This window comes from Felis catus, chromosome A1 (genome assembly GCF_018350175.1).
Source record: "Felis catus isolate Fca126 chromosome A1, F.catus_Fca126_mat1.0, whole genome shotgun sequence".
NCBI classification, from domain to species: Eukaryota; Metazoa; Chordata; class Mammalia; order Carnivora; family Felidae; genus Felis; species Felis catus.
The window spans coordinates 19,049,026-19,070,531 of NC_058368.1; the positions used below are offsets into that span (position 1 = coordinate 19,049,026).

The following is a 21,506-nucleotide window of genomic DNA, read 5'->3' on the forward strand; positions in this document are numbered from 1 at the left end:
GGTGAAGAAGGAGGTGGACTTTAAAAGAATCTAGATTTCTCTAGGCAAACATTTCCTTTGACTTCACTCGTGAAGGTGCAAAAATAAATAGAATATTCAGTAACCGCTGCTTGTGTTTACCGAGATTCCCGTGCCCTCCCCGAAGTCTGCATGTGTAATTAGCCCATGCACTGGTGGGTCTGCTTGTGTGCACAGTTTTCTGGGTTGAAAACAAGCAAGTCTCTGTGCCAGTCTGATGTTTGTTAAGTAGTTTATAAATCAAGCAGAGGAAGAAAACAGAAGTGACCTTTCTGATCTGAAATTAAAATGTAAAACAAAGCAGGGAATACTTGTATTTTCAGATAAGTAAACTCAGATTATTGGGAGGAATCATAAAATATTTAAGAATTAAGGTTTGTTATTTAAAGGTTCTTCAAAGTGATAATTTGGAACATAGTACATAAGAACGTTAGTTCTCGCAAACATGACCTAACTCCTTCAGAAAGTAAGAAGCACCCTTGAGATGTTACTTTGTATGTATTTAATAGGTTTGGCAAAAACATATGTACATGAATGTAAATATAAGTATACCAGCAAGGAAGGAGGTTTAGAAGCTACAAATATGTGGCAGGGATTGTGAAGAACATGATTCTGTCCGAGAAAGGGAACTACGCTTAATTAGGTGCCAGCTACGACCTCATCAAAAAATACCTCGACCGCAAACTCTGGACGGTAAATTTTCCATGTTTTTGGTTTATGGGGATTATCCAATTCATTTCTTGAAAGATAAAGCCTAGAAAAGCAGAAACATCGTTGCAAGCACAGAAGGGTAAAAAAGGAGACCCACCTGCCACGGTTAGTCGCAGCCTCTGTCCGATCCCCTCCAGCCAGCTCCCCGCACCTCTCCACAGCCAAGCAAATCTTAATCATCGGTAATTACACATCACCGATTCTTTTCACATTGCCTTTTATAGGATTAAGGACATTTGACATTAATAAATTGCCACGTGAAACCCTCCAGAGAGACTAGGTGTGTATTAAAACCAAGTAATAAAATACCGAGTCTTTTAAAGGAGGACAGAGGCATTTTTGACCAGTTAACCACCTTGCAGCTAATAAAACAGCTATACCAAGCAGTAGGGAAAATGAGATCACTTCTCTCCTCACTTTTATAGGTTTCTAACTCATTGCCTCTCTAGTATGATCAATGTGTCTTAAAGGAAAAAATTGTGCCCAGTGGCAAGAACCACTTTGGAAGAGTAACACCCAATGAAGTTTCACCCAGATCTCGACTGAGGGGCTTGGCTCATGTTGGGCGTCAAAGTTTATTGTTTGTATACACCCAGGGAAAAATTGGTAAAAATTCCCCCATCAAATCCAAAGTTCACTCTATCCATTAAATAGGTGCATCAGAAGGATGTAGACCAGATATTCAACTTACTGTTGCCTTTACTGGACTTGAGGTGTGAGAGGAGGTGGTCAGATTTGAAGAAAAGGGTGGGATTATATGTAATGGGAACTGTCAATTCATGCCACATACAGTCACAGCTACCTCAAAACTCCGGTTCTGGAATATTTTTCCCTTTTTGTATTGGATGATGATTACGGTATGGTGATAACAATCCACCTCAAATTTTCAGCGCTGAAGAACAAATACTCCTTAAAGTACTAGAGGACTAGAATTCTAGAGAATGCCTAGACTCAGGAATGAGTTTCCAGACAAGTAGAAGTTTTCTTGGAATAATAATCCTCAGTTAATAATTACTTTTTTAAAAAAACTTTCCTAGGTGCCTAGGTGGCTCAGCTGGTTAAGCCTCTGACTCTTGGTTTCGGCTCAGGTCATGATCTCCTGGGTCCTGGGTCAAGCCCCACTTTGGGGTCCGAGCTGACAGTGCGGATCCTGCTTGGGACTCTGTCTCCCTCTCTGTGTGCCCCTCCCCCACTCAATATACTTTTTAAAAAATAAGCTTAAAAATGATTTTCTAATAACTAAACTGGGAAAGGTTTTTTTTCTTTTCTTTTCTTTTCTTTTCTTTTCTTTTCTTTTCTTTTCTTTTCTTTTCTTTTCGAGAGAGAGCATGAACAGGGGAGGGGCAGAGAATCCCAAGCAGACTCTGTGCTGTCAGCACAGAGCCCAATGCGGGGTTTGAACTCACAAATGTGAGATCATGACCTGAGCCAAAGTCAAGACTTGGAGCCACCCAGTCACCCCAAGAAAGTCATTTTTAAATGGGGGACTATTAAAGCGGTCTTCATTAATGCTTACTGTGTCTTCTAACTTCTGTCCTAGATCTAAGTGTGTCAATCACCTTTAAACTAGCTGCAGCTTCCCTAGAAGATGCCTTCCTTTGGGGCATAGAATTTAGTGGGTGGTCGGTCTAGGTAAATTAACACATTGGGAGGACCTCCCACAGGGTACTGAGCAGACTCCTACTAAACTTGCATGGGAGGGCTTTATTACCATACTCCAGATCTGATCAGAACATGTTTTAACTTCTGTGAAACAGTCCTAGGGCACGGACCTTGATAATGCAACGGTAGTTTCCAAGAATGGCCATATATTTTACATAACCAGATTAAGAGGAGAAAGGCAGTGAAGAATTGGGGAATTTGAGGATTCTTGGTTTCTGGAAATTGAGCATATGGCAATCAGCAAAAGGTTTGCCTTTGCACTTTACACAGACCTTGAAGATTAAGCTGTTTCTACTGGATTGTATCCGAGCCATACCTGTTATTTTGTATAAAAGATGTATGGAACCAGAAGAAAAATGGGCAGTTGTCATAGTATTTAGGAAGAACCTAAAATTAAAAAAAAAAAGTTATTTTTCATAGTAAAATTGATACCAAAAGCTAATTCCAAAGGGATTAAAATTCCATTCATTTCTATATTTGTCAGTTGTAGCCATTAAGTACACAGCACTCACAGTATATAATTTTATACTCATGACACAAAGGAGGAGGCTTTAAGAAATGGCTATTTCTATCAAAATGTAAGGAAATGTAATTTTTCTGTACTTTTAAGCAATAGTCTTCTAATATAGTTTAGTTCTAAACAGAAACCTATACCAGTTTATGCCTGAAGAGATCATCCATTTCTACAAGGAGCAGCTACATTGATAATTGTCATTATTGGTGATAAAAATACCTAAACATTTTGAAAGTGTTTTCATCTCCTGGCCCTTGAAAATCACAAAATGACCAACATTGCTTGGGCCGGTGCCTGTAGCAGTGCTTCTGCTCAGAGACCACCGACTGAGAGAGAGTTCAGACTGGCTTCGTTATTCAAATCCAGTATGGGTCACTTGCTTCAACACAGATACTTTTTTCAGTACTGAATAGATTCTCCCACAACAGAGAGCAAGCAGGGCATGAAGGAGGGCACAGGATATACATTTTAAATTGATCGACATAGTTACTTGTTGGCAGTTCTGCTTGATAATTTTAATAGGAAAATGAAACTACTGACCTTTAGAAATTTGTTACATATAGAATAACACTCGTGCACTTTATGACTGCTCAATATAAATTATACACTCATGATATTCAGAGTAATGACTATGGCAAACATTCTCATTTTATGTAAGGCAAATATCGGATTAAAAATACTTTTTTTTTAAATTTTTTTAACGTTTATTTATTTTTGAGACACAGAGAGACAGAGCATGAACGGGGGAGGGTCAGAGAGAGAGGGAGACACAGAATCTGAAACAGGCTCCAGGCTCTGAGCTGTCAGCACAGAGCCTGACGCGGGGCTCGAACTCACGGACCGCGAGATCATGACCTGAGCTGAAGTCGGACGCTTAACCGACTGAGCCACCCAGGCGCCCCAAAAACACTTAAAAAAAAAACTTTCCTAGGTGCCTGGGTGGCTCAGCTGGTTAAGCATCTGACTCTTGGTTTCAGCTCAGGTCATGATCTCATGGTTTCATGGGTTCAAGCCCCCAGGTTCTGTCCGTGCAGAGCCTGCTTGGATTCTCTCTCTCTCTCTCTCTCTCTCTCTCTCTCTGCCCCTCCCTTACTCATGCTGTATTTGTCAACCTCAAAATAAACTTAAAAAAATACTATTTAAAATGAATTATATGTCAATCCAAAGGAAAGTAAAATCTCCCTTTTACCCCCAGGTTTTTATTTAAATTCCAGTTAGTTAACATATATGGTAAGATAGGTTTCAGCAGAATTTAGTGATTCATCACTTAAATAACACCCAGTGCTCATCCCAACAAGTGCCCTCCTTAATGTTCATCACCCAGTTAGCCCATCCCCCCACCCAACTCCCCTCCAGCAACCCTCTGTTCGTTCTCTATTGCAAACACTTCTAATTAATGAAAGAAGATGTTAGTTCAAGGATGCTTTCTACACAGTATAGATTCATAGAGTTAAACGTATACATAAATTTACAAACAATGTTACCTTAAGGAAAGAAGGTGTTTGTTGAAAGATGCTTTCAACACCATAAACTACAAATTATGGGGAACAATGTGTTTTAGAGATAGAAAAGAAAAATGTGATCACTGCTCTGCAATAAACATACCTTGGTTTTTTTTCTTATTTGAAAATATATGCAAACTGTATAGAATTTAGAAAAAATGAGCAAAAACCAGTTTAGGTTCTTTTTAAAAATTTTTGTTATGGATCTGACTTGTTTTTCTCCCTCTCCCTGGCCAGGGCTTGACATCTCCTATTTCTTGCCGGGAATTGTAGGAAAGGAAATCCTAAAGCAGAATGATTCAAAAGACCAGACGAGAATAACACTGTTTCTTGATTACTCACTGAGGAAGAGAGAAACCGTACTTTCACATCATCATACAGAGGTGGACAGCTGGATAAATGAATTATTACGTTGTCTGTTTCAATATCGTGAAGTATCTGTGAATGAACACATGGAATTCACAACCTTAAAACCAGCTGGTAAGAGAACAGTGAAGTTCATGGTCACAGATCAAGGCTTCCTGTATTTATCAAGTACGCTTGGTCTCATAGTCCAGTCACTACATGTAAACGTGAATCATTATTTCTATAAAGTTGCAATACTGTTACGTTTTTAAAAGGCCAACATATTTGGAGGTCATGGTAGGGCAGTGGTAAAGAACAAAGCGTTCCCATTTCCATTAGAGTTTAACCAAGTAAACATTACTGTTGAATGTGTGCCACTTGATTTTCATGTGCTGGGATATGCTAACATGCTCGGTTTTAAAGCTAGCCTTCACATTCAAAAAGCAATACATAATTGGTCATGTTTTATCAAAAAGGGGTCGGCTGATGGGATCATGGACCTTGTCCATGGCTGACTGCTGGATGGAGTGACCAAGAATTGGCCAAGCTTCTGGAATGAAGGACTTTCTTGAAGCTATACTAAGTATTTCTTTGTTATTGATTACCCTTGTGTAATAGTGGCCCCCACAATAAGAAAAGTCTATGTACCTGTGCAAAATAGAAAAGAAGGTGCAGACTCAAGGCATGCTTCAGGGAGCTACACGCACAAGAAGTAACAGAATGGCATAAATTACATGTCAAGCTAGATGATGAAGACTTTGGAGAGGTTAACAAGAAGCATAGAATGAGAAAGGTTCACAGAGAAGGTAGAAACAGAGTTGGGCATGGAAGGATTTGTATAAATGAGGAGCACTGAAAAGAGAATCCAGTGGAGGCAGGGTGGTGTGGGAGAGGGGGAGGAAAGACCAGCAAAAACATGAAGCAGAAATTAAGAGTGTTGTGTTCCAAGGGCCAGAGGACACCCACTCTACTTGGAATGGAGTCTGCAGGTCAAGTACCTGATGGAAGTAAGCTCAGGTCTCAGGTATGTTATGGCTAAGGTTCAAGAGCCAGGGAAATAAGAATGAAGTTGAAGAATATGGAGAGGGGGGCATTTCCTATGTGACAAAGTGGCCTGATGATGATCACATATAACACTTATTTAGCGATTTATCGGTCACAAAGAAACTTCACATATATTACCTAATCCTCAAAACACTTGGTATGTGATCTTTACTTTACAGATAATGCTGAGCCAAAGATATTAACTGGCTTTGACTACAGGCATGCCGTGTGCCTTCTCTACTTACAGCTTTTCACTGTTGGAGCAATGAAATACCTGCATATTGCAGGACTCTATATACTGTATTGTATGAGGGGAAGGAAGAGGTAGGGAGACCGTTGTGGAAATCTGGGCATGAACAAACGAGGTGTTGGCAACAGGAACAGAAAGGAACGGAGAGAGTGAAGAGAGATTCCAAGGGTACAATCAACAGGAATTAGTGACTGACTGGATGTGCAGGCACAGCAAAGAGAGAATCAAAGATACTGCTAAATTTTAAGGCCTGAGTGAGAGAACTCTGGTGTCAGTTGCAGAGGAAAAGCTCATTTGACAAATGTGGATTGACAAACATGGTTGGATTGTTGGGGCAGAGGCCGTCCATGTTGTGGGTCCCAGTAGGTGCTCATAAACATGTGCTGAGTGGAAGAAAGAAAAAAATATATAAGGCAGGGGAATGGACGAGCAGAACCAAGAGTAGGGTACGTACAGAGGTAAGAACAGAAAGCCAAGGATCAGGACTGGGTGAGGGCCTTCCGTGGAGGAGAGGGGAAGGAGTGGTGCTGGAGAAGTGATAGAATAGAGGCAAGCCTGCGAGAGAATTCTAAGAGTTTATATTTCTTAGATCTAGGAAGGTTTCTTATTACTTCAGAAAAGGTTGATGATCTTAGGCATACCAGGTCCCATTGCTTTTGGGCAGAGAGCTACATCCAGCCAGCCACTTGGGTTACTCTTGAAGGTACAGACCCACAGGACATGTGAGATAGAATCACTTGGGACATTGCTAACTCGAGAGATTCCTGAGCCCCATTCCAGATTCCCTGAATCATATTTTTGAGGTACGGTCTTGATGTCTCCATCTTTTTAGTGTGCATGCCAATCACCTATAAGCTTATAATTTCAGAATCAGTACCATATTATAAAATGACAAGAAGAAGACTATTTAGCTAAAAATGACCAGATACATGAATCGAAAACTCTGATAAATTCCTGGGAACATGCTTGGCATTTGTGTAAAAGGGAAAGGCAAAGCAACACACTGAACTGAAAAGATAGTTTGGAAAATGCCCTGAAAAGACTATTTTGAATAAGGAGTTTGTGCTCCGACTTGTATCTGAACACAGGGATGCCAAGTTGGATGGTAACCAGAAAACAGCATGGTCTTTCTTTGTGGTGAGTGACGGTCTGGGAGGTCAACATGCTGATTGACGTGGAGAATTAAAACAAATGCCAGCATTTTCAGTTTACGTGCTCTTACCCAACAATTTTTGGAAGCAGAACTTAAAAAGACGATTTTGCGGTGCAATATTATTTGCACTTTTAGATCATTTCCGTTGCCTTTTCCAACACCTGAATGAAATAAAATTAGGCCAGTTAGAGCAAAGATCAAAATGTCTTACCAATTAACATTATGGTTTAGAAAGAAAATTATTCCAGCTCACAATGTGTCAATACTGAATCATTTGGGTCTTGCGTGAATTCTGTCTTTAAAAGACAAAGCTTCAAGCCCAACTTTGTCTCCCAAAGCCCAATTTATAAGGCTGGAGAGGGGGGAAAAGAAATATAGTTCAGCTTCTTAGAATTTTATCTCTTTCACCTTTCTAGAAAAAAAAATCAGGGAATGGGACTTGTACCCTTTCCTGCTGATGGGTTGCATTTTTCAGATACCCAATACTGTTTCTTAATAATAAATAGCCTAAATTCCTCTTGCCGTCCTTTAACTCCAGTTCCCAGGGCAGTCCCCATGAAAATACTGGATGGCTATACCTAAACATTCCTGTGACGTTCAGTATACATATACAGACAAATGGTTTCTCTCCCTGTATTCAATTCAGAGGACCTTCTTTTAGTAGTTCCTAAAAGGACTGGTTTCTCAAGCCTTCAATTTTTAGTGCTTTCCTTTTATCCATGCAGGTCACAAATATGCACAGAGGTAAAGGTACAGAACTCAAAAAAATATTCTAACAAAGTCATATATATATATATACATATATATATATATATATATATAAAATTCTTGATGGTCATATTATGTTTGCTTTGTTTCCACCAAACCCACATTATTAATTTGTAGTAGACCATCATCATTTCTTTGCCTGTCTTCCCCTGGCCCCATTCCAGCTGGAGAACCTCTTCCCACTGATGCCAACTGGAGATCAGTGAAATGAACAACTAAACGAATTGAAATACTTGCTTTCTAAGCTTAGATTACCACACATTTAAAACTTTTAAAATGAAGCATATTTACACAATATAACTTTTAAAGTTTATTTTGAAGGAGAGAGAGCAAGCATGAGTTGGGAAGGGGCAGAGACAGAGGGAGAGAGATAATCTCAAGTAGGCTTTATGCTGTCAGTGCAGCACATGATGGGCTCAATCTCATGCACCGTGAGATCATGACCTGAGTCGAAATCAAGAGTCAGATGCTTGACCTACTGAGCCACCCAGGCACCCCTATTTACACAATATAAAAGGTAGAAAAGACATGAAGTGAAGAGTCTGTCTCATCCACCCCCCCCATTTATTTCTCCAACTCCAAATAGATGTTTTTTATGCATATATAATCAAATATGAATACATACTCTCCCAGAAGTTTTTATGCACATATATATATGCAAACATGAATACATGTTATTCCCCACTTTTGTTTTACAGAAATCGTTGCATATCGTAAATGCATGCGTTGCATGCGTACACTGTCCTGTACGCATACCATAGCACTGTCCTCTACCTTGCATTTTTTTAAATTCTTTTTTTTAATGTCTATTTATTATTGAGAGACAGACACAGAGCATGAGCAGGGGAGGGGCAGAGAGAGAGGGAGACACAGAATCTGAAGCAGGCTCCAGGCTCTGAGCTGTCCGCACAGAGCCCGACGTGGGGCTCCAACTCATGAACCGTGAGATCATGACCTGAGCCGAAGTCAGACGCTTAACTGACTGAGCCACCCAGGCACCCCATCTACCTTGCATTTTTTTAATACACGTCAAAAACTTTATTTTACTCAATAAGAAACCAGTAAAATGTTACAGCTCAAAGTATTGCACAAGCCACTGGGAAAAACAGTATGGAATTTCCTCACAAAATGGAATATCGAATTGCCATATGGTCCAGTAATTTCACTCTAGGTATTTACCCAAAGAATATAAAAATGCTAATTTGAAAAGATATGTACACTCCTATGTTTATTGCAGCATTATTTACAATAGCCAATAGATGGAGGCAACCCAGGTGTCTATTGACAGATGCATGGATAATGAAGATGTGTATGTATACCATGGAATGTTGCTCAGCCATAAAAAGGAATGAAATCTTGCCATTTGCAGCAATGTGGATGTACCTAGAGAGTAGAATGCGAAGTGAAATAGGTCAGAAAGACAAATACCATATGAATCCCCTCATATGTGAAATTTAAGAAAATAAATGAAAGAAAAAAAGAGACAAAAGACCAGACTCTTGAATACAAATTGGTGGTTAGCAGAAGGGAGGTGAAATAAAGGGGATTAAGAGTACGCTTACCTTGATGAGCCCGGAGTAATGTATAAAATTGTTAAATCATTATATTGTACACCGGAAACAAATATCAGCTAATGTACATTATGCTTAAAAAAGTACCGCATTGAGGCACCTGGTAGCTCAGTCAGTTGAAGGTCCAACTTCGGCTCAGGTCATGATCTCAGGGTTCATGAGTTTGAGCCCCACATCGGGTTCTGTGTCTCCCTCTCTCTCTCTGCCCCTACCCCACGCGCACTTGGTCTCTCTCTCTAAAATGAATAAACATTAAAAAAATAAATAAAAAATAGGGGTGCCTGGGTGGCTCAGTCGGTTAGGCGTCCGACTTTGGCTCAGGTGATGATCTCACAGTTTGTGGGTTCGGCCCCGTGTCGGGCTCTGTGCTGACAGCTCGGAGCCTGGAGCCTGCTTCGGATTCTGTGTCTCCCTCTTTCTGCTCCTCCCCCACTCATGCTGTCTCTGTCTCTCAAAAATAAAAATAAAAAGCATTAAAAATTTAAGGGCTGATGACATGAATTTACAAATAAATACAAAATGGCTCAATAATCCATTGCATTCCACCGGACACAACTAATTTGCATTTTTAAGTACAAAAATTATTTGCAGCATTACCAGTTTTCTACAACTTACAGTTATAAAATAGCTTAAAGACCACGAGAGGTGGAGATAATCCCAGAAGCGTCCACTAGACAATTTACTCTGATTTCAAATTCTTTCACCCTTTCTTCTGACAGTCTCCCCATCCCCCTTCTGTTTTGATCATAACAATCTCAAAGGAAGGTTATTCTTATTCCAAAAGAAAGCTGGTGTTTCCAACACTGAGTCAGGAAAAAATAGGAAATCTGAACAGACCAATTACTAGTAATGAAGCTGAATCAGTAATCAAACAACTCTTAACAAACTAAAGCCCGGGACCAGATGGATTCACAGGTAAATTCTAAACACTTAAAGAAGAGTTAATACCTATTCTCTGCAAACTATCCCCAAAAGTAGAAGAGGAAGGAAAACCTCCAAATATATTCTGCGAGGCCAGCATTACTTACACCAAAACCAGACAAAAGTCACTATGAAAAAAAAACTACAGGCCAACCTTCCTGATGAACATACATCTAAAACTCAACAAAATATGAGCAAACCCCATTCAACAATACATGAAAAGTCAGTGGGATTTATTCTGGGGACGCAAGGTTGGTTGCATGTTTTCAACTCAGTCAACATGGTACAGCGCTTTAGCAAAAGGAGGATAAAAATCATATGATGATCGTTTTTCGTTGCTGGAAAGATGGCAGAGTAGGAGGATCCTGAGTTAAGCTCGTCCACAAACACACTGAGATAACAGCCACATCAGTGCAACTATGAAAATGACCCCAACACTGGCAGGACAGACTTTCCACAGTAGAGAAGAGGCCACGTCGAAAAGGTTAGAAGGGGAGACAGTTGAGAACTGTCCCGGCAAGGCTAACCATAAACAGGAGGGAACCACGAGCTTAGGCAAGAAAATCAGACCCCACCGCAGGCACAGAGGGCCTGCACTGGGAAGATGAGTCCCTGTGACGTTTGGCTTTGAAAACCAGCTGGCTTAACAAGTTTTTATGACCAGAGGGCTTAACTCTGGGCACTTTATTTAGTCAAGTATAATTAATATACAGTATTATATTTGTTTTGGGTGTACAATATAATGATTAAGGGTTCTATACGTTACTTAGTGCTCATCAAGGTCGGGGTTCTATTAATATTCTTTACCCCACCCCTTTTCCCCTCTGGCAACCACCAGTTTATTCTTTGTATTTAAGAGCCTGGTTCTTTTTCTTGTGGTTCTGTTTCTTAAATTGCATTTATGAATGAGATCATATGGTATTTGTCTTTCTCTGATTGAATTATTGCACTTAACAATATACCCTCTAGGTCCATTCACGCTCAAATGGCAAGATTTCATTTTTTTATGGCTTAATATTCCATTGTGTATATATATATATATATATACACAATGTGTATATGTGTATATATGTATACACATGTATATGTATATATGTGTATATGTGTATATATATATATATATATATATACACACATATTCCATTGTGTATATATATATATTACCTTTATCCATTCATCAGTTGATGGACACTTTAGTTGCTTCCGCATAATGGCCATAGTAAATAATGCTGCAATAAATATAAGGATGTGTGTGTATACATATGTGTGTATGTATATACATAAAAGATGTATATACACACACATATACATATGTGTGTATGTATATACATATACATAAAAGATGTGTGTATACATAAAAGATATGTGTGTATGTATATATATGTAAAAGATATGTGTGTGTATGTATATACATAAAAAAGTATATGTACATGTATATAAATATGTATATGTGTATATATGTATATAAGATATGTATACGTATATAAATAAGTTTACTTGTTTATAAATGTAAGTATACATATGTATACATATATACATAAGACTTGTATATATACACAGAAGATACATATATACATAAAAGATATGTGTGTGTATATACATACACATAAGTGTATATATATGTGTGTGTGTGTGTGTGTATATATATATATATATATACATAAGTTTACTTATTTGAGAGGGAGAGAGGGAGAGAATCCCAAGCAAGCTCCATGCTGTCAGCATGAAGACTGACATGGGGCTCGATCCCATGAACTGTGAGATCATGACCTGAGTTGAAATCAAGAGTTGGATCCTTAACTGACTAAGCCACCCAGGTGCCACCTATATCTTTTCAAATTAGGGTTTTAATATTCTTTGGGTAAATACCCAGTAGAATTACTGGATCACATGATAATTCTATTTTTAATTAATAGTTTCCACAGTGCCTGCACCAATTTGCATTCCCACCAATAATGTACGAAGGCTCTTCCTTCTCCAGTTCCTTGTTATTTCTTGTGTTCTTGATTCTAGCCATTTTGATATGTGTGAAGCTATAGGTCATTGTGGTTCTAATTCATATTTCCTTGATGACTAGTGATGTTGAACATCTTTTCATGTGTCTGTTGGCCATGTGTAGTAGGTCTTTTTTGGAAAAATGTCTATTCAGGTCCTCTGCCCATTTTTTAGTCTGATACTTTATTTTTTGGTGTTGAGTTGTAGATGTTCTTTTTAAAAAATGTTTTCATGTTTATTTATTTTGAAAGAGAGAGAGGGAGAGAGCGCACACACACAAGTGAGCAGGGGAGAGGCGGAGAGGGAGAGAGAGAATCCCAAGCAGGCTCCATACTGTCAGTGCAGAGCTGGATGTCAGGCTCAGTCTCATGAATCATGAGATCATGACCTGATCTAAGATCAAGAGTCAGATGCTTAACCAACTGAGTCACCCAGGTGCCCCTAGTTGTGTATGTTCTTTATATATTCTGGGTATTAGCCCCTTATCAGATCTTTTACAAATATCCTCTCCTATTCAGTAGGTTGTCTTTTCATTTGGTTAATGGATTTCTTCATTGTGCAAAAAAGCTTTTCCTTTTGGTGTAGTACCATAGTTTAATTTTGCTTTTATTTCCCTTACCTTAGGAGACATATCTAAAAAAATGTTGCTATGGCTATGTTAAAGAAATTACTGCCTATACTCTCTTCTATGAATTTTATGGTTTCAGGTCTCACATTTAGGTCTTTAATCATCTGTGAGTTTGTGTGTATGGTGTAAGAAAGTGGTAGAGTTTCCCTCCTTTGTATGTAGCTGTCCAGTTTTCCCAATATCATTTGTTAAAGAGACGGTCTTTTTCCTATTGTATATTCTTGCCTCGTTTGTCCTAGATTAATTGACCATAAAAGGGTGGGTTTATTTGGGGGCTAATTATTCTGTTCCATTGATGCTTCTATTTTGGTGACAGCACCATACTGTTATGATTACTACAACTTAGTATATCTTGAAATCTGGGATTGTGATACTCCCAGCTTCATTGTTCTTTGTCAAGATTGCTTTGGCTATTTGGGGTCTTTTGTGGTTCCATGTGAATTTTAGGATTATTCGTTCTATTTCTGTGAAAAATGTTGTTGGTATTTTGATAGGGTTTGCGTTAAATCTGTGGATTGCTTTAGGTAGTATGGACATTTTAACAATTTAAAATTTTAACAATGGGGTTGTTTTTCTTAATTTCTTTTTCTGCTACTTCATTATTAGTGTATAGAAATGCAACACATTTCTCTATGTTAATTTGGTATCCTGTGACTTTATTGAATTATCAGTTCTGGAAGTTTTTGCTGAAGGACTTTATATAGTATCATGGCATCTGCCAATAGGGACAGCTTTACTTCTTTCTTACCAATTTGAATGCCTTTTATTTCTTTTTCTTGTCCGACTGCTGTGGCCAGGACTTCCAATAGTATGATGAATAAAAGTAGTGATAGTAGTAGACATCTTTGTCTTGTTACTGATCTTAGAGGAAAAGCTCTTGGTTTTTAACATTGAGGATGATGTTAGCTGTGAGTTTTTTATGTATGGCCTTTATTATGTTGAGGTATATTCCCTCTAACCCTTGAGAATTTTTATCACAAAAGGATGTTGTATTTTGTCAAGTGGTTTTCTGCATCTATTGAAATGATCATATGGTTTTTATACTTTCTCTTGTTAATGTGATGTGTCACTGTTGATTCATTTAAAAATACTGAACCACCCTTGTATCCCTGGAATGGATGATGATGAATTTTTTTTAATGTATTGTTGGATTCAGTTTGCTAATATTTTTTGAGGATTTTTACGTCTATGTTCATCAGAGATATTGGCCTGCAGTTTTCTTTCTTTCTTTCTTTCTTTCTTTCTTTCTTTCTTTCTTTCTTTCTCCCTCCTCTTCTTCCTCTTTGGTAGTATCTTTATCTCATTTTGGTATCAGGATAATACTGGACTCTTAGAATGATTTTGGAAACTTTCCCTCTTCTACTTTTTGGAATACTTTGAGGAGAATAGGTATTAGCTGTTCTTTAAATGTTTGGTAGAATTCACCTGTGATGTCATCTGGTCCTGGACTTTTGTTTGTTGGAAGTTTTTTGATTACTGATTCAATTTCATTGCTAGTAATTGGTCTGTTCAAATCTTCTATTTGTTCCTGATTCAATTTTAGAAGACTGTATGTTTCTATGAATTTATCCATTTCTTCTAGGTTGTCCAATTTGTCAGCATTTAATTTTTCATAATATTCTCTTACAATCTTTTGTACTTCTGTGGTGTCTGTTATTTCTCTTTCATTTATGATTTTGAGTCCTCTCTCCTTTTTTTGAAATGTGTGGCTAAAAATTTGTAATTTTTTTTGTCTTTTCAAAGAGCCAGCTCCTGGTTTCAATGATCTGTTCTATTGTGTTTTTAGTTTATGTATCATTTATTTTTGTTGTAATCTTTATTATATCTTTCCTTCTACTAGCTTTGGGCTTTATTCCTCTTCTTCCAACTCATTTAGTTATAAGGTTAGGTTTCTTGAGATTTTTTTAAATTAATTTTTTAATTTACATACATGTAAATTTACATCCATGTTGCATGTAGCGCAACAATCATTTCTGGAGTAGATTCCTTAATGCTCCTTACCCATTTAGCCTATCCCCCTCCCATAACCCCTCCAGCAACCTTCTATTCGTTCTCCATATTTAAGAGTCTCTTATGTTTTGTCCCCCTCCCTGTTTTGGTATTATTTTTGCTTCCTTTCCCCTATGTACATCTGTATCTTAAAGTCCTCATATGAGTGAAGTCATAGGGTATTTGTCTTTCTCTAATTTCGCTTAGCATAATACCCTCTAGTTCCATTCACTTAGTTGCAAATGGCAAGATTTCATTCTTTTTGAATGCTGAGTAATACTCCATTGTATATATACATACCACATCTTCTTTATCCATTCATCCATCGATGGACATTTGGGCTCTTTCCATACTTGGGCTGTGCATATGCATTGGCTGTACATTGGGGTGCATGTGCCCCTTCGAAACAGCATACCTGTATCCCTTGGATAAATACCTAGTAGTGCAATTGCTGGGTCGTAGGGTAGTTCTATTTTTATCTCGAGATTTTTCTTGCTCTTGAGGTGACTTGTATTGCCACAATCTTCCCTCTTAGAACAGCTTTTGGTTCATCTGTAAGAGTTTGGACTGTTGTGTTTTCATTTTCATTTGTCTCCATTTTTTGATTTCCTCTTTCATTTCTTGGTTGACCCATTTATTGATAGTAGCATATTATTTAGCCTCCATGTATTTGTGTTAAGTTTTTTCTTGTGATTGATTTCTAGTTTCATACCATTGTGGTCATAAAAGATGTATGATAGGATTCCAGTCTTTTTGAATTTATTGAGCTTTGTTTTATAGCCTAACATGTGATCTATTCTGGAGAATGTTCCATGTACACTCGAAAATAATGTGTATTCTGCTGTTTGGGGATGGAATGTCCTGTTATATATTAGGTCCATCTGGTCCTATTTCCTTGTTGATTTTCTGCCTGGATGATCTATCCATTGATGTAAATGGGCTGTAAAATCCCCTACTATTTTTGTGTTACTGTCAGTTTCTTTCTTTAGATCTGTTAGTAGCTGCTTTTTGTATTGAGATGCTTCCATGTTGGGTGCATATTTACAGTTATATCCTCTTGTTGGATTGTTCCTTTATCATTTAATGTCCTTGTCTCTAGTTACCATCTTTGTTTTAAAATTTATTTTGTCTAAGTATTGTGACCCCAGATTTTGCATGGTAAGTGTTTTTCCATCTATTTACTTTCTTTTTTAAAAATTTATATCCAAGTTAGCATATAGTGCGATAATGATTTCAGGAGTAGATTTGCATCTATTTACTTTCAGTCTGCATGTGTCTTAGGTCTGAAGTGAGTCTCTTGTAGGCAGCATATAGATGGGTCTTGCTTTCTTAACCATTCAATCGTCCCGTGTCTTTTGATTGGAGCATTTAGTCCATTTAAAGTAATTATCATTAGGTATATACTTATTGCCATTGTGTTACTTGTTTTACGGTTGTGTTTTTATAGTTTTTCCCTGTTCTTATCTTCTCTTCCTCTCTTCCCTTGTGGTTTTATGGTTTTCTTTAGTGTTATGCTTGGATTTGTTTCTATTTTTTGCATTTCTTTTTTTTTTAAATTTTTTTTTCAACGTTTATTTATTTTTGCGACAGAGAGAGACAGAGCATGAACGGGGGAGGGGCAGAGAGAGAGGGAGACACAGAATCGGAAACAGGCTCCAGGCTCTGAGCCATCAGCGCAGAGCCTGACGCGGGGCTCGAACTCACGGACCGCGAGATCGTGACCTGGCTGAAGTCGGACGCTTAACCGACTGTGCCACCCAGGCGCCCCTCTATTTTTTGCATTTCTATTGCAAGTTTTTGAGTTATGAGTACCATTAAGCTCATATATACACATGTTATACACAGAGCAGTCTATATTAAGTTTATGGTTGCTTAAGTTTGAACACATTCTAAAAGCAGTAAACTTTTACTTTGTACCAACCATGTTTTATGCACATGATGTCATACTTTATATCCTTTTATTTCACAAATCCCTTGGCTGATTTTTGTAGACATAATTGATTTTAGTGTGTTTATGCTTTAACCTCTATACTGGTTTTATGATTTATCTACTGCTTTTAATATATGTTTGCATTTACCTGTGAATTTTTTTCCTGTCATAATTTTCTTACTTCTGATTATGGTCTTTTCTTTCCACTCAAAGAATTCCTTTTAACATGTCTTGTAAGCCTGGTTTAGTGGTAATGAACTCCTTTAACTTTTGTTTGGGAAATTTTTTCTCTCTCCTTATGAATGGTGGACTTGCTGAGTAGAGTATTCTTGATTGCAGGTTTTTTCCTTTCAGGTTGATATCAGCCTTAGCACCATTTTTCTAGATTTGTCTCCTCCAGTATGGGAAACAAAAGGAACGATAAGCTATTGGGACTTCTCTAAAGTAAGCTTTTTCACAGTCAGGGAAACCACCAACAAATTGAAAAGGCAACCTCCTGAGTGGGAGGAAATATTTTCAAATGGTATATCTTATAAGGAGTTAATATCCAAATATAAAGAACTTATAAAACTCAACACCAAAAAATAAATCCAATTTAAAGGTGGGCAGAGGACCTGAATAGACATTTTCCAAAGAGGACACACACACGAAAAGATACCCAACGTCAGTAACCATGACAGAAATGTAAACCAAAACCACAATGAGATATCACTTAACACCTGTCAGGATGGCTACAATAAAAAAGACAAGAAATAACAAGTGTTGGCAACGATGTGGTGAATGAGGAACACTTGTGCACCGCTAGTTGGAACGTAAATTGGTGCAGCCACTGCAGAAAACCGTATTGATGTTCCTCAAGAAATGAAAAATGCAAACACCATATGATCCAGTAATTGCACTACCAGGAATCTATCCAAAGAAAACAAAAACAGTAATTTGAAAAGATATCTGCACCTCTATGTTTATTGCAGCATTATTTATAATAGCCAAGATATGGAAGCTACTCAAGTGTCCACTGATAGATGAATGAATAAAGTGGTATATAAATACAATGGAATATTACCCATAAAAAGAAGGAGATTTTGCCATTTGTGAGAACATGGATGGACTTAGAGGGTATTATGCTAAATGAAAGAAGTCAGACAAAAAAGGACAAATACCATTTGGTTTTACTTATACGTGGAATCTAAAAAGTGAAACAAACAAATGCACAAACAGAAAAAGCAGAACCAGACCTGTAAAAATAGAGAACTGATGGTTGCCAAAGGGGAAGCAAGTGGCGAGGTGAAGGAGAGTGGGAGAGAAAGGCTTCCAGCTATGTAATGAATAGATCATGGGGATAAAAGGTACAGCATTAGGAAATACAGTGAGTGATATTGTATGTGTATGATGTTGGACAGTTGCTACACTTGTGAACATAACATACAGACTCGTCAAATCACTAGGTCATATGTCTAAAACTAACATTTTGTGTCAAATATACCTCAATAAAAAGAGTTTGTTTTAAAAGATCTTATTTTGGGGGCGCCTGGGTGGCTCGGTCCGTTGGGTGACTGACTTCACTCGGGTCATGATCTCACTGATAGTGAGTTCGAGCTCCATGTCAGGCTCTGTGCTGATAGCTCAGAGCCTGGAGCCTGCTTCGGATTCTGTGTCTTCCTCTCTCTCTGCCCCTCTCTCTCCTTCAAAAATAAACATTAAAAAATTTTTTAAATATTTTATTTTTAAGTAGTCTCCATACCCAATGTGGAGCTTGAATTTACAACCCCAAGATCAAACGTCACATGCTCTGACTGAACCAACCAGGAGCCCCAAGAAAAAGTTTATAAAAATAAGGAGAGACAACATGTAGAAGTCCAAGAATTGTTACTATAAAAGAGTGGCAACAACAACAACAAAAAAAATGAAAGCCAATGTTGCTGGAGCTAATTTATGGAGGGACAGAGAGGAAGGGATAAAATCAGAGAAGTGGATGGTGAGGGATAGAGCTGGTGTAGTGAGACATGCCAGAGACATCCTAGTTCAAGACAACAGAGATTTACCAAGCTCCACCTATGTGTCATGGCCTGGGGGATTCAAAGATGAATGGATAATGGTCTCTGTCCTTACGCAGTTTGCAATATAGGCTATATCCCCCGACTTAGACTATAGTGTTATAAATACACCTTAATAATAAGCAAATGGCCACCCATAGTTTGAGTTCTCCTAGAAGCAGACCCTGAGCCAACCATTAAGGTGCTAGTGATTTACAAAGGAAGTGTTCCTAGGAGGAATTCATAAGAGCCAAGGAAGGGTGGGATTTCAAGCAACAGCTTCAGCTTGATCCATGGGGAATTCTTTAGTGTAAATTGTACTGCCGAATTTGTCACACTTTGAAGCAATAGAGTTAGGTTTTTGTACACCTGCTAAATGGCTATGGGCTGCCCAACAGGGTGGTGTCACTCTCAGGCATTTTGGGTTCCATGTAGGTGAATTGGCTCCAGTGGTAATTCTCTGAAGATTATAGCAAAGGGAGTGGAAGCTGGGGGGTGGGAGCACAGAGATGTTAGAGGGGATCCAAGGGGATGCTGATGGGGCACCAAGAGTCTCCACCCCCAAGGGCTAACAGAACTTCTTAGCCTAGAAGATAGGGCTTGAAGGACAGGTGGAGGATAATAAGTGAAATAAAACAAAAAAAAAACAAAAGAAGGCTGGTGTCATTAGCTGTGGCCTGATTATTTACATGGGTGCAGAAAGAATGTTAACTTACCATGTGGGCCTTCTTAAGTCAGCTCTGCAAGCCTGGGCCCACATTGTACTAAACAACTGCTAAGGTTGCAACTTTGTCTGGAAGTCTACATGAGGAATCTCAAACTGGACGTTTATAATCCATTTCATGTTAGCCCAAGACGAGCAAACCAAACCCATGAAATTCTCTACCACTTTTCCCCTGCAGAGCTCCCACATTTGGGTCAGTTCCTTTGTTCTCCACATCTGTGCCTTATAGTTTTAAGTACACAACGTTTCCACAGATCTTATCTAAAACTTAAAATATGAACAGAGAAATCACAGTCTTAGGATATATCAGACTGAGAAACATGAAATTGTAGAAGTTATTTAAAACCTTTCTAATTTTTAAAAATGCTTACTTTGAGAGAGAGAGGGAGCACACATGGGGGAGGGACAGAGAGAGAGGAAGAGACAGAATCCTGGGCAGGCTCTGAGTTGTCAGTGCAGAGCCCGAGGTGGGGCTCGAACTCACAAACCATGAGATCATGACCTGAGCCAAAATCAAGAGTCAGACACTTAACTGAGCCACCCAGGAGCCCCTAAAACATTTTTAAGCTTAGAATTTTGAGAAACTATTCCCACTCTCACTATTCATATTAGAAAAATATATTAAAACTCCACTGGACTGAATGCCTATTTGCCTGTTTAATACGGAGGTTTGTATAGATACTATTGGTCTCATTAACAAAGAGGAAACTGAAGCAGAATATACACGCAGATACAATCCTGGCTCTCATGCCACTGAGTTGGTTTTATCATTGGGTTTATATTTCTCAGTGGAAGAAACTGCTCCTATGGCCGACTGTGTTGCTTCTCTGGCTGTAGAATAAAGCAGTTTACTCTTTCTCCAGGACCCCACGGAATGTGGAAAGGGAACGGAGCAAAGCGCTGCTGTCCCAGCAAAGCGCTGCTGTCCCCCACCTTCTAACACCTGTTGCATAAGCCTGGTTCTACCCTGGGGAGGTCTCACAGCCGTAGAGTTCTGAGGTCAGCCATTAGGATCCGCCGTAACCCTGTCCCTCCTAATTCACACACAGCCCCTGAAACAGTCCTGATGGACTCCGCAGGGGACTTTGCAGTCTGCAAAACCTTTTCACAAACAGTTGCTCATTTATATACATAGGCAGCCTTCTGCTAGAACAGACTGTGTTTCAAGGGTCCGCCTGCACAATGCTTGTTTGGAAACCTAGACTCAAATTTCCCACAGAAACAAATGCTACTGGGTTGACATTTGTTTTCACAAGCCAGAAACCTATGCGATCTGTTTGGGGTGATCCGTTAAAATTCCTCACCACCACCTCTATGTGTGTGGTGGGGAGGAAGGAACACATAAATAATTGGAAAAGAGCATTTTGTACTTTAATGAACTATAATTTTTTGACTCTGCAGTTTTTAAAATATATTTTAAAGGATTCTTTTATTTCTGAATAATTGGATGAAATGTTAAAAAAAAAAGTCTAGATCTTATTTTGTGTGACTCCCCAGAAGGCTAAAAATACTAGGCTGTCTGGATGGTTACCAATGCCCTGACACTGTACCAACCATGAGAGACCCAGCACCTCCACAGAGTCCACAATCTGACTTTGGGGAGCCAGAGCATTGCCCCCTGCTGCACCAATGGCAGCAAGAATGAGGCCCCATCCCCGTCCCCACCGAGGGGGCCCTGCTCTGTCCCCTCCCCTGTGAGCAGTGCAGGAAGTGAGGTGGGTCATGTAGAAAGAGAGCCATGAGGACAA

At 38.7% G+C, this 21,506-nt stretch overlaps 1 protein-coding gene across 6 annotated transcripts in view; it reads right to left on the reverse strand.

The window, feature by feature from the left end:
- Positions 1 to 497: 497 nt before the first annotated feature.
- LOC101096867 (phosphatidylinositol 3,4,5-trisphosphate 3-phosphatase TPTE2) overlaps positions 498 to 21,506 on the reverse strand; it is a 206,431-nt gene continuing 185,422 nt past the window's right edge. For all 6 annotated transcript variants that reach the window (XM_045052406.1, XM_019825824.3, XM_045052408.1 and 3 more), the window contains 4 exons: positions 7,269 to 7,360; positions 4,750 to 4,845; positions 2,708 to 2,778; positions 498 to 772 (listed from right to left, as the gene is read on the reverse strand). In XM_045052406.1, coding sequence (XP_044908341.1) covers positions 658 to 772; positions 2,708 to 2,778; positions 4,750 to 4,845; positions 7,269 to 7,360 — 374 coding nt within the window. In that variant the 3' untranslated portion in view covers positions 498 to 657. The remainder of the gene's footprint in view (positions 773 to 2,707; positions 2,779 to 4,749; positions 4,846 to 7,268; positions 7,361 to 21,506) is intronic.